Here is a 12,702-nt window from a genome sequence, read left to right as displayed (position 1 = left end):
ACCCAGGCTGATGCCAAACTGGGTCTGAGAGTTGAGCCAGAGGACGAGTAAATAGCCCTTAAAAACCCTTCCATACGTTTATCAGATGGATCCTTAAAAGCCGCTGCGTCATTGACTGGTAGCGCGGTAGATTTTGACAGTCTGGATACTGGGGCATCCACGACTGGAGGAATCGTCCACTTGTCTACTATTTCTTTGGGAAACGGGTAGGACTTTGAAAACTTCTTAGTGGCTTGAAACTTCCGTTCTGGATTGTTCCATTCATCCTGCAACATGTCCATCAACTGTTCATGCGATGGAAAACATAATGTGGATTTGTGTTGTCTCTTTAACAGCTTTGCTGAATCGGATTGTTTTGGTGTTTGTGAAATGTTAAGTACTTCAAGTACCCCCTTAATGATTTTATCAACGTCATGTTGGGAATCACGGTCTCTCTCAGGCTCTATATTCTCCTCTTCCTCATCAGAGGATTCGTCTGAATAAGGTATCTCGCCCTCTGACTGAGATGATACCTGTTCTACTGACGACTCGTCAGGGGATGTGTTAGATGGATTGTCGGCTTTAGCGCCATGTGTGCGCTTGCTGCCTTGCTTGTGGCCCAGCTTTGCCTAAATTATCAGCTATGGCTGGGAGCCCCTGCAGGGATGCTAAGGACTGTGACAATTGTACCGCCCAGAGGGGGGCTGGTAAATCCTGAGCTCTGCTGGTGCCAGGTTCTTGTGGTGTACCCTGATCGTTTGTACCTTCGGATAGATTTACTACTGAATCTGAATTATGCCCCACAGCGGCAGGTGCCCCTTGCTCAGCAGAACAAGACCTGCAAAGTGGCTCACTCTGGCCCCCAGCGATATTTGATTGACATTTGTTACAGGCAAAATAAATGACCTGTGTTGTGCTGGGTGCTCTCCCCCCCGCCCTAGAGAATAAGCCCACTGGCCTACCTTCTGCCATTGTGATTCACCTGATAGCCAAGCAAGTGTGCGTGAGTTAAACCATGTAGGTCACTTTAAACGCTGCTTGTAGTGGTGAAGAGTCTCTCCCCTCCTTTGCTGCCAGTCGCTCTGTGTGCACCGAGCAGTTACTTCTGCTCCCTGTGCGGCGCGTGTCTGCCCGCTCAGTGTAGTGCGCAAGATGGCCGCTGGAACACAATGCGTTCCACCGCGAACGTCATTTGAAAATGGCGTCGCGCACTGAATGGCGCCAATAACCAGACGCGTTGATGCGGAATTAGGCTCAACTATAGCCGCATTCTTCCATCGGTAAGATATGCGCAGCAGAGCAGACGCAGCCTCCCTCTGGGTCCCCTGTTGAAACGAGTCTGGGCCCAGAGAGTAAGGGAGGGTATGGCGACTGGCAGGTAGAGGGAGGAGGGGAGGGGGGGGGAAACCGGCGCCACAGTAGCATATGGATACTGGGGGAGACCGGATAGCTTACCTCAGTAGCAGTTAACACCGGCCAGACCTTCGGTCAACCAAATTTGGAGCAGGCATTGTCTGGGTGGTTGATATAGCCGCATGGCTAGAAGAAATACCCTGGTGACTGTTCCATGGCGGGGGCTAACCCTTAGGAAGCAGGTAGTCCTGTTCCTGGTATCACCCCGGGTGTCAGCCGATGCTGACCGAAGAAGTCTTCCCCCAGAGGGGAAGTCCATCCTCCTGGTAGCAGGACACTTGAAAAACTGAAGCTTCAGCACAGTGTGCGGGGTTAAGCCAAGTATGGCACGCCCCTTAATTAATATTACCAAGTGTCCTGCCTCCTGGAGGATGGAGCTTAACCCCATCGTTCCCTGTGTCCCCCTTAGACGACAGAGAAAACTTTGTTTTTAACTTGCCATTGACCAGATCCTGTAGCCAACAATACTAAAAGGGAATCTAGCGGCCTTTGCTATATTGTCAATGCCACTCTTACCTCTAACCGCACTGCTTCAATTGCTGCATCCATATCTTTCTGGCTGTACTTCAGCATCTCAACGATGGCATCAGAAGTTGAAAGGAAAGGATTGGGAACAGCCACACTGCTTGGAGCATCAACAATTAGAAGAGCAGTGTCCTGTGGAACAACAAAACAAGACATTAGGGAAGGGCACACCTGGAGATTTGGGGAGATTTAGTCCTCCATGAGTAAACTTCGGGCAACTTTGGAAATCAAAGCGGCGCGAGTGCATTGGCGCAGGCATTTTTTATTGAAGCAGACGGAAGACATGGGGAAGCAGTTCAGGGAGATTAGTCGCCCCAAAGAAGAGGCGATTAAATCTCCCCGAATCTCCAGGTGTGACTTTACCCTCTAGCTCTAAAACCTGCCATTGTCTGCGTACGTTAAAAAAAAAAAACGACTTTAGAATACACAATAATAATCTACCATGGTAACATGTAGAAAGTGACATTCCAGTCCAACAATGGCTTGAGTGAGATATTGGAGAATTGGAGTGTCTGGTTTAACTCTAAGTATCCCAAAACACAATCAGCTCTGCAATGTCATATTCATTATATTTAGGCAAGATAGCGTCAGCAACTCACCGCAACTGTGAAAGTCCCCAGAAGGTCCAGTCCTTTAGGTTTTTCCTCATTTTCAATAGATGGGATTAGAGGGAAATTGGCCTCTGGTATTGCCCCGAAAAGGTCCGAACTGCAACAAAGTTTACGTAAGTGGGATATATAATGTACCCACAGAACATGTAGATGGTAGAGTGAAAATTAGCAACGGTTATGAGTGAGGCTTTCTACCTGCATTTCAGGGGAACGCTGGGAAGCAAGTTGATGCCTGCAGCACTTTTCTTTGGAGATTCCCTCAACAAGGGATCGAATTTCAGATAGAGAGACTGCTTTCTGAGCACCGACTCCTTAAACTACACAAGAGAGTTCATTATCCATATGGCAGGGGGTGGCCTTGCAGATTGGGCAGTGTTAAATAATTCAGATACAGAGACGATAGCAGTTAAGAATACAGACGCCTACATTTGAATGGTACATGGTCTTTTTGCATGGAAACTTACCGAATTAGTGCCAAAATTCTCTAGATAGTCGATTTCAACTGGCTGACGAAATCCTTCAGAGAAAACTAAAGAAAAAAAAAAAAACAATAGTGAAGGCATGCAAGTAGAGGGGCATGAACAGATGAAATAAAGTTTTGACAGAGACCTTAAAGGAACAGTTCAGTGAAGAAATAAAAACTGGGTAAATAGGCTGTGCAAAATAAAAAATGTTTCTAATATAGTTAGCCAAAAATGTAATGTACAGAACTACTACTTCCTGCTTTTCAGCTCTCTAACTCTGAGTTAGTAAGTGACTATAAGGGGGCCCACATGGGATATAACTGTTCAGTGAGTTTGCAATTGATCCTCAGCATTCAGCTCAGATTCAAAAGCAACAGTTATGACCCATATGCCCCCCCCCTCAAGTCACCGATTGGTTACTGCCTGGTAACCAATCAGTGGAAACCAAGAGAGCTGAAAAGCAGGAAGTAGTGTTCTGGCTATTATGTTACACATCCAGTCACTCCAGCCTTTATACATTACATTTTTGCCTAACTAGCTATATTATTTTGCACAGCCTATCACAGGCTCTTGGTGCAGAAATTATACATTACAAAAGGTACCAATACAGAGTGTCATCACGAGTCAAACACTCAGCAAAAGAGGCTGAAGATGTGTGTCTCTGATGTAAGAATCAGGTTTGTTCTGCTCCAAGTTGATAGCGGGTGCACAATATGGCTATAAATGCCACGCAATGATAATTGCTATCACCGTACAGTGGAAATATATTTCCTAAGAGCTTAAGAAAAGTTGTCTCTCTACCTTTATCTGAAGCTGGCTTAAAAAGAAAAAAAAAAAAAGTCCCATTAAAGATGGTCGAAACCACTGAAAAACAGCGCTTGTTTGTGTCCAGACATGATCACAAGGACCAACATTTATCTTAAAAGGAGAACTAAACCCCCGTTAATAAAAAATCCCCATGCCCTTCTGTCCATTGGCTGCCCTCAATGCTTTCTCCCTCCTTAGTAACTCATTGGAAAAAGTATCCCTGTCATATTCATGCAGAGTAGCGCAGCGGAGCTCTTCAGCGACATCTTCTGTATCTTCGGATACTCCTCTTTTCCTTCGGCAATCTTAGGAGCTTTCCACGAATGTGCAGTAGGCACGAATACCAGAATGGTCCCAACTGCGCATGCGCGAAAAAGCTCCGTGCTGGCACTCGTTTCCGCAAGGAACCAGAAGATACAGAAGATGGCACCCGGGAGCTCCGCTGCACTACTCTGCATGAATATGCCAAGGTACATGACAGGGATACTTTTTCCAATGAGTTACTAAGAAGGGAGAAAGCAGTGAGGGGGGCCAATGGACGGAAGGGGATGGGGATTTTTGAATAACGGGGGGTTTAGTTCTGCTTTAAAACGCAATTCTAGCTATTCAATTGAAAGCTAGGTTCAAGAGCAAAGGTTTTCTGCTTTGGCACATCTCAAGAGTAGCCTGGAAGAGTAGCTTATTGACATACTGCCTAATGCCAATGAAGAAGCCTTACAAAGGCAACAGTAAAAGTACTGAATGTAATCTTACAAGAAGAAAAGCAAATTGGTTTAAAAAAAAAAAAAAATTTCCCGGAACAAGAATCTTACTTTCTGAAGCTGGTTTAAAGTCCATATCTGCAGCTAATAAAAAGTCTGCTTCTGTGGCTAATTTAAACTCTGAATCGGTTCCATTTATTTCTGGTGGTGTCATATCTGAACTTGTGTGCTCCACTTCTTTCTGGGAAGGTTCTTCATTGATCAAAGAAACTTCTGGTTGTGTCTCATTTTCCACAGGGGAACAATCGGTAGTTTGCTAGGAGTTAAAACAAAATAAAATTGCTATGCAAATAGATTCTTTACTATCCACAGACAAGGACATTTTTCCCACAGCTGAGCACAAAGTAGCCAAGTCAAGTTCACATTCCGGTGTAATGCTTAAATCTCAATGCTGACGACTACACTTAAGTAATGAAAGAAATCCAGGCTGAAGATGACACGTGACAAATCACACCACTAGGGTCACTATTTAATAAATGGCATCCAAGTAAAAGGCAGAGACTCTCCTAAATGGGATGGCAAGACAACAAAAATATGACATTAAAGGGAACACTTCGGAACTAGGGATGTGTGGGACCATAATTTCTCGACCCGCACCTAACCCACCCACCTACCTCCCGAAACCCACCCGGCCCTCTTATTATAGACCCGAGCCTGCCCCGCAGTGATGTCACAAAAGAGGCGGAGGCAAGTGGAAGTCTATAAATTCCGTCGCCGGCAGTACTAGGTTGCGGGCGGGGAGAGCAGGAGAAGAGCTGGACCCCCACCGAAAATTTTGTGCAGGAGTCAGCCCGAACCCGCGGGTTTCTGGTAGGCCCGCACATCACTATTCGGGAACTGTATTACCTCACTATCGGGTCAATGATAGTTCACAAACACGACCCAATACAAGTCAAAAAGGGATGTTTGGAAAGCAGGGCTGAAGGGAGACAATTTAGCTATTGGCTGCATATTGAAAGGAGACATTTAATGTAAAAATAAGAATTTACCAATGCGATATACTCATTTGTGCTTAAAAAAAGTGTTTCAGGCTGATTTATTGAATATTTCTGCAAAAACTCCCGCTTGTACTTTGTTCTTACACATGGGGAGTGCTTGAACACAAGTCTTACCTCATGTGGTACTTCAACTTTACTTAAAGCCACCGATTGATCTTCCGCTTGTGATCGATCTTCAGCAGCACCAGAATCCTGGGAAGGTCTGCACAGATCATACAAGAATATGAACGTTTAATATATTAAGATTATATATTACACAGTAACTGGGTGTTTCTCACATTATATATGTATTAGTAAATTCTTAATAATTGTAATGTTATAGGGAAAAATCCACTCCAAGTAAAATGCCTACCAAACAGAAACCAATTCTAAGCAAATCCGATTTATGCATTGCACGTTAAAATGGCTTTATAGTTATTTGTAAAAGCACTACAGTAAGATGTATATTACTGCCTATTGATGCAGCACACAGATGCTTTCCTATTCAATGACTGGGGAAGCACTTTGGAAGAAAAGGCATTTATATTGTACAGGTTTGGGACCTGTTATTCAGAATGCTTGGGACCTTGGGATCTTTATGCCTTAAGTCTACTAGAATGTCAAATAAACATTAAAGGAGTTATTAACCTTTATATTAACTTGTAATATGCTGTAGAGAGGGATTTTCTGAGACAATTTGCAATTGGTTTTAATTTTCTATTATTTATGGTTTTTGAGTTTAGTTTTTCATTCAGCAGCTCTCTAGTTTGCAGTTTCAACTGGTTGCTAGGGTCCAAGTTAACCTAGCAACCATGCACAGATTTAATTAAGAGACTGGAATATGAATAGGAAAGGGCCTGAATAGAAATATAAGTAATAGAAAATAGCAATAATAATAATAAATGTGTAGCCTTACAGGGCATTTGTTTTTACAAGGGGTCAGTGACCCCAATTTGAAAGCTGGAAAGAGTCAGAAGAAAAAGACACAAAAAATCAATTTAAAAAGTTGCTTAGAATTAGCCATTCTGTAAAATACTAAAAGCTAACTAAGGTGAACCACCCCTTTAAATAAACCCAATATATATATATATATATATATATATATATATATATATATATATATATATATATATATATATATATATATATATATATATATATATATATATATATATATATATATATATATATATATATCTTAGTTGGGATCAAGTGCAAGCTACTGTTTTATCATTACAGAAAAAAGGGAAATAGTTTTTAAAGATTTGGATAAAATGGAGTCTATGGGAGATGGCCTTTCCGTAATTCAGACCTATCTGGATAACCGGTTTCCGGATAATGGATCCCATACCTGTACATTTGCTACAAACAGTGCAGAGTTTAAAGGAGACTTACTCTATTTCTCCATGGTCCTTCTCATCAGCATTCTCAGCTGGTGCCATGTCAGATGCAGTGCATTCTGCTTCTGGTTTACTACCCTGGGTGCAAGCACTTGGCTGTTCATTGGCTATCTTCTGGCCCTTAGGAGAGCTGGAGATCTTTGAACCACCACATCCAAATGGATTAAAATTTGGATCATCAAACTTCTCCCAGTCGAACTTATAGGAAGCCTTTGGAACAATGGCTTCATCTTCTGATGGCTTTGCAGTCTGCTGTTCCTGTTTTTCTGATGCAATTTCTGGTTTCGGAGATGGCTTCTTGGCAGCTGTTTTAAGGAGTGGTCTCTTTCCAAGTTTTTTGGGGGGAGGTTTTCTTTCGGAAACGTCGCCGTCACCAAAGTTGAACTCAAGTTTTACCGGTTCAGTTTTAGCTGTATTTAGATCTGCTGATGGAGGAGTTTGCTTTTTTCCTGCTGGTGAGTTCTGAAGCTTGGAACCTCCAGTTTTAAAAGGATTCATCATGTCAAACTGATCAGGGTCAAAACTGTATGAGGATTTTGGAATAGGAAGAGGGCTTTGTGCATCAGAAGTTCCTTCACATGTGGAATCCGCCACGGCTGCATTATCCTTTTCATTACTGGAACATATGTCCTTATCCAATGTTACCGGCTCTTCTATGTTATTGGATGATGTATGTGCATCAGAAGTTCCTTCACATGTGGAATCAGCCATGGTGGCATCATCCTTTTCATTATTGGAACATATGTCCTTATCCAATGGTACAGGCTCTTCTATGTTATTGGATGATGCATTCAACCCCTGTAAATCTTTAATGCCTGATTCTGACAGAGGAAGGGTGTCATCCAGTGCAGTTTTTTCTGAAACACCTATGGAGCCGCTTTCAGAAGAGAACTGAACTGTAACGGGGGAATCCAGATTTGCTGCAGATAAATTTAAAGACACCATTTGTTTGGAAGCTTCATCCGCTGGAACTACAGGAGTGGTTGTTTCTATGTTTTCTGTAAGGCTTGGAAGATCAGCTTTTATGGGGGAATTTAGCATTTGAGTTTTACTCTTAAATGGGTTGATGTCATCAAAGTTGTCAAAATCGATGCTATATGCTCCTGTAGTCCTCACAGGTAATTCCTCTGAATCAGGTTGGTTATTGGAAACTGATACATTAATTTCTACTGGATTTGGTCTAAAGAAAATAAAATTTACTTTAAAAATGTGGTAAATATACCTGAAATCTGAAAAGCTTAGTATTTAACTATACACAGTTAGGCCCATAAATCGTTGGACAGAGACAACTTTTTTCTAATTTTGGTTCTGTACATGACCACCATGAATTTTCAATGAATCAATTCTGATGCAGTTGAACTGCAGACTTTCAGCTTTAATTCAGTGGGTTGAACAAAAAGATTGCATAAAAACGTTAGGAACTAAAGGTGGCCATAGACGTAACAATTACGATCTTTCTTGGAAAAGATCTTTCCAAGAAAGATCGTTTGTTTCAATACACACGTGTAGAGCTGAATCGTCAGATATACGGGAAGAAACAATAGAATTCTACCTGTATTTGATGATTCAGCACCAACAATGGCCGATGTTTGGGTCCCTTCAAAGGCACCCGATCAAAATTTTCCGTCCAGCCCGATCGACCGATATCCAAGTCTTCTGCCGATATCGGTCGGCTCTTTTTCCACCATACACGCAACGAATATCGGCCGACAATTCGTTTCGTACGATATTATCTGTGCATCTATGACTTAAAGCCTTTTTTTAACACAATCCCATCATTTCAGGGGCTCAAAAGTAATTGAACAAATTAAAAAACTGAAAATAAAATGTTCATTTCCAATACTTTGCTGGCAACGACAGCCTCAAGTCTTGAACATCACCAGATTCTGGGTTTCCTCCTTTTTAATGCTCTGCCAGGCCTTTACTGCAGTGGCTTTCAGTTGCTGTTTGTTTGTGGGTCTTTTTGTCCAAAGTTTAGTTTTCAACAATTGAAATGCAGCTCAATTGGGTTCAGATCAGGTGACTGACTTGGCCATTCAACAATAATTCACTTCTTTGCTTTAATAAACTCCTGGGTTGCTTTGGCTGTATGTTTTGGGTGATTATGAAACACCGACCAATCAATGTGAGTGCATTTAGCTGGATTTGAGCAGACAGTGTCTCTGAAGAGCTCACAATTCATTCTTGTGCTTCTGTCCTGTGTCACATGATGGATAAACACTAGTGTCCCAGTGCCACTGGCAGCCATGCACGCCCAAGCCATCACACTGACTCCCAAATCTTTTATACAGAACTGTGCTATGCTTTGGATCATCAGCTGTTCCACGCCTTCTCCATACTTTTTTCTTGTCATCATTCTGCTAGAGGTTGATCGTGGTTTCATCTGTCCAAAGAATGTTTTTCCAGAACTGTACTGGCTTTTTTAGATTTTGTTGTTTTTTTTAAAGCAAAGTCCAATGTAGACTTTCTATTCTTGCTGCTTATGAGTTGCTTGCACCTTGCAGTGCCCCCTCTGTATTTACTTTCATGCAGTCTTCTCTTTATGGTAGACTTGGATATGGATACTCTACCTCCTGGAGAGTGTTTACTTGTTTGGCTGTTGTGAAGGGGTTTCTCTTCACTGTGGGAATGATTCTGTGATCATCCACCACTGTTGTCTTCCGTGGTCATCCAGGTCTTTTTGTGTTGCTGAGTTCACCAGAGCTGTACCAAACTGTAGATTTTGCCACTCCTAATATTGTAGCAATTTCTCGGATGGGTTTTTCTGTTTTTGCAGCTTAAGGATGGCTTGTCCACATACACGCCCCCCCTCAAACCCAGGGCTTTAATCTGCTTCATTGATAATGACATAACGAAGGAATTGCCCACACCTGCCCATGAAATATACTTTGAGTCAATTGTCCCGTTGCTTTTGAGCCCCTGAAATTAAGTGATTGAGTTAAAAAAAGGCTTTAGTTCCTAACATTGTATGCAATCTTTTTGGTCAACCCACTGAATTAAAGCTCAAATTCTGCAGTTCAACTGCATCTGAGTTGTTTCATTTAAAATTCATTGTGGTCATGTACAGAAGCAAAATTAGAAAAAAAAAAAAAGTTCTCTGTCCAAAGATTTATGGGCCTAATTGTAGTCGCAATGACTACCTCCACCGGCCCTTGTAATCTGGATACCCTTCCACTTTTAAAGCACAGGTGGCAACCTAACCTCTTCCAGGAGTTACAGCTAGCAGCCTCCCCACTAAAGCCCAACTACAGCCCAACAAATGATTAATTTAGGGGAGTTCTGTACAAGACCAAACGGGTGGATTTTAAGGCTATGTATATCAGTGGCCATTATAGATAGCTCTATATAGAAGGTTAGATGTAATATAATGCTTCCTTGTATTTGTGGTTCTGCTTACACAATGTTTCGTGCCAACACTTCATAGGACCATTAACATCATGGAATAAAAATGCCTTAAGGGGGAACTGCACACAAATATAACTTATGCTTTTCGAAAATTAAACATAATTTCAAGCAACGTTGCAATATATGTCAATTTAAAAAAATGCAGATTTTTCATGATTTTTGATGGTTTGGAATAGTTCCCTAAGCCTAGCCCCCTGCTCATCTTTCTGACTACTTTGCTGAGCTGGCTGACTACTGTTACTTTGTCCTCAGCCTGCATCCTCCAAACCCCACAATTCCCTGCACAAGTGATTTCAATAAGGAAAGGAATCTCACATTGCAATGAATTGTGGGTTATGTAGTTCCTGCATGCTGTCTGTAAGCTGTGGAGAAGTTGTTACAATTTGTGTTAAGTCCCTCCTTCCCTGCCAGGATTTCAAATGATGCAGAAAGAAGAACTGGATTTCAGCATAGAAAATGGCATTTATTCATACTTTTTGAAGAAACCGGTAACTGTAATGGGTATAGTAGGGTTTCTGTGTTATGTGGGCCTCATCAAATTTTGGCTTGGAAGCCGGAGTTACCCTTTAAATTCACATACTGTAATGTCAGCACTATCTTGCCGACTCAATCATAATGGAACATGCTTGAAAATCCATCTCCATGCAGCCCCCATCCCCAATGGGTCTGTATAGGTTCTTAGCATTCAATCCTGGCCCAAGGACCTGACCAGTCCCATTTTGTTCTGGCACCAAGGCTAAATTAGGCAAAATTATTTTTGTGGGTGATCTCACCAAACCAGTGGGTCTATTTGTGTATTGCCATTTTTAGCACTACTGACCATTTCTGAAAAATAATATTTATATTTGAAAATAACCAATTTCTCTGTACAGCATTGGAATACAGTCATATATACGACTCTACAGAATCATTAGGCCACGAGGTATAATCAGACCACTTAAATGTCCTATGACCATCTCATTTCCACTCTGCACTTACTAGGCAGCTTATAAACACTAGCAGTGAGGCAGCCATCGCCTTTGCAACCCCAGTTACGGTTACATATGGACTCACCCACAGCTACTGGGTAGAGACAAGTGCAGCTGTTCCAGTGCTTGGGTACAATCCTCCAATAAAAACACATTCTCTGGCTTGTTTGCAACACTGGGCGTCATAATTCTGAGAGTCTGTGGGTCTCGCATTGGTGTCTGAAACGTCACCTAAAACAAACAAAATAAAACTTACTTTGTGATGTTAAATAAAAATCCTCAAAAATCCAACTTAAAAAAAAAAAAAAGTAAGAATGAGGATTTTATAAAATAATGTGGATTAAAAAATATTTAAATACCTTTGTGCTTTTAAGAGCAGGTTTTGGTGGCAGATTGTCTTTCTGCGAGGGCCGGAGAATAGAGGGTCTCCCAGTAGTCTGAGGATTTAACAGCAAGTCAAACTTCTCTGCAGTTATATCATTTCCTGCATTTTCATCGTTTATGATTTGAAGGCTCATTCTAAACAGGAAAGCAAAAATGAAAGCAACCCGTCAACATCCTGAGACCACAGACTGGAGTAACAGCTGGAGAAACAGCAGCTCTATCTCTGTACAGACACCTTTTAAATAGAAGCGCATCTTTAAATTATTTTTAGCAAGACGTAGACCGTGATATTCTCAGGCATTTTGCAAGTATGAAAAGTTGCCTAAAGTAGGATATTCTAGATTATACTACAAAGTAAACCTACGGGTGGTTCACAGTTAACGGAGAACTAAAGTTTAACTATAGAAGTAGTTAGAAATGTTGTACATGATGTTTTGTGCTTCTGTACCAGCCCAAGGCAACCACAGCCCTTTAAGGCTATTCCACACGGGGAGATAGCGACGCGTTTGCGGCGACAAAGCGCCGCGACCGGCGCAGGCGACAGTTTTGTATGGGCGCCTATGTAAAAACGCCTGTGCTAACCACACGAGGCGATGCGCTTTTCAACAGTCGCCTGAAAATGCCTCGCCAGGCTTTTTCAGGCGACTGTTGAAAAGCGCATTGCCTCGTGTGGTTAGCACAGGCGTTTTTACATAGGCGCCCATACAAAACTGTCGCCTGCGCCGGTTGCGGCGCTTTGTCGCCGCGACCGCAAACGCGTCGCTATCTCCCCGTGTGGACTAGCCCTTAGCAGTAAAGATCTGTGTCTCCAAAGATGCCCCAGTAGCTCCCCATCTTCTTTTCTGCTGATTCACTGCACATGCTCTGTGCTGCTGTCACTTACTGAGCTTAGGGACCCACTCACAATATACAGTACACATAGAATAGAAATGTCACAATATAAGGCTGATTAGTAATTAATACAGATAATTACTACATGGCAGCACAGAAACCAGCGCAATTAGCACA

The 12,702-nt window shown here is 42.1% G+C and overlaps 1 protein-coding gene across 2 annotated transcripts in view; it reads right to left on the bottom strand.

Annotated features, from left to right (window-relative positions):
- The window catches only part of tacc3.S (transforming acidic coiled-coil containing protein 3 S homeolog), a 28,297-nt gene that overhangs the window by 12,145 nt on the left and 3,450 nt on the right, over positions 1-12,702 (bottom strand). For both annotated transcript variants that reach the window (NM_001088495.1, XM_018234296.2), the window contains 9 exon segments: positions 1,909-2,049; positions 2,517-2,625; positions 2,724-2,845; positions 2,993-3,057; positions 4,612-4,816; positions 5,673-5,760; positions 6,933-8,117; positions 11,396-11,541; positions 11,670-11,829. In NM_001088495.1, coding sequence (NP_001081964.1) covers positions 1,909-2,049; positions 2,517-2,625; positions 2,724-2,845; positions 2,993-3,057; positions 4,612-4,816; positions 5,673-5,760; positions 6,933-8,117; positions 11,396-11,541; positions 11,670-11,828 — 2,220 coding nt within the window. In that variant the 5' untranslated portion in view covers position 11,829.

This window comes from Xenopus laevis, chromosome 1S, assembly GCF_017654675.1.
Source record: "Xenopus laevis strain J_2021 chromosome 1S, Xenopus_laevis_v10.1, whole genome shotgun sequence".
Taxonomy (NCBI): Eukaryota; Metazoa; Chordata; class Amphibia; order Anura; family Pipidae; genus Xenopus; species Xenopus laevis.
Note: the sequence above shows the minus strand (reverse complement) of the source record. Positions and strands in the feature narration are given on the sequence as shown.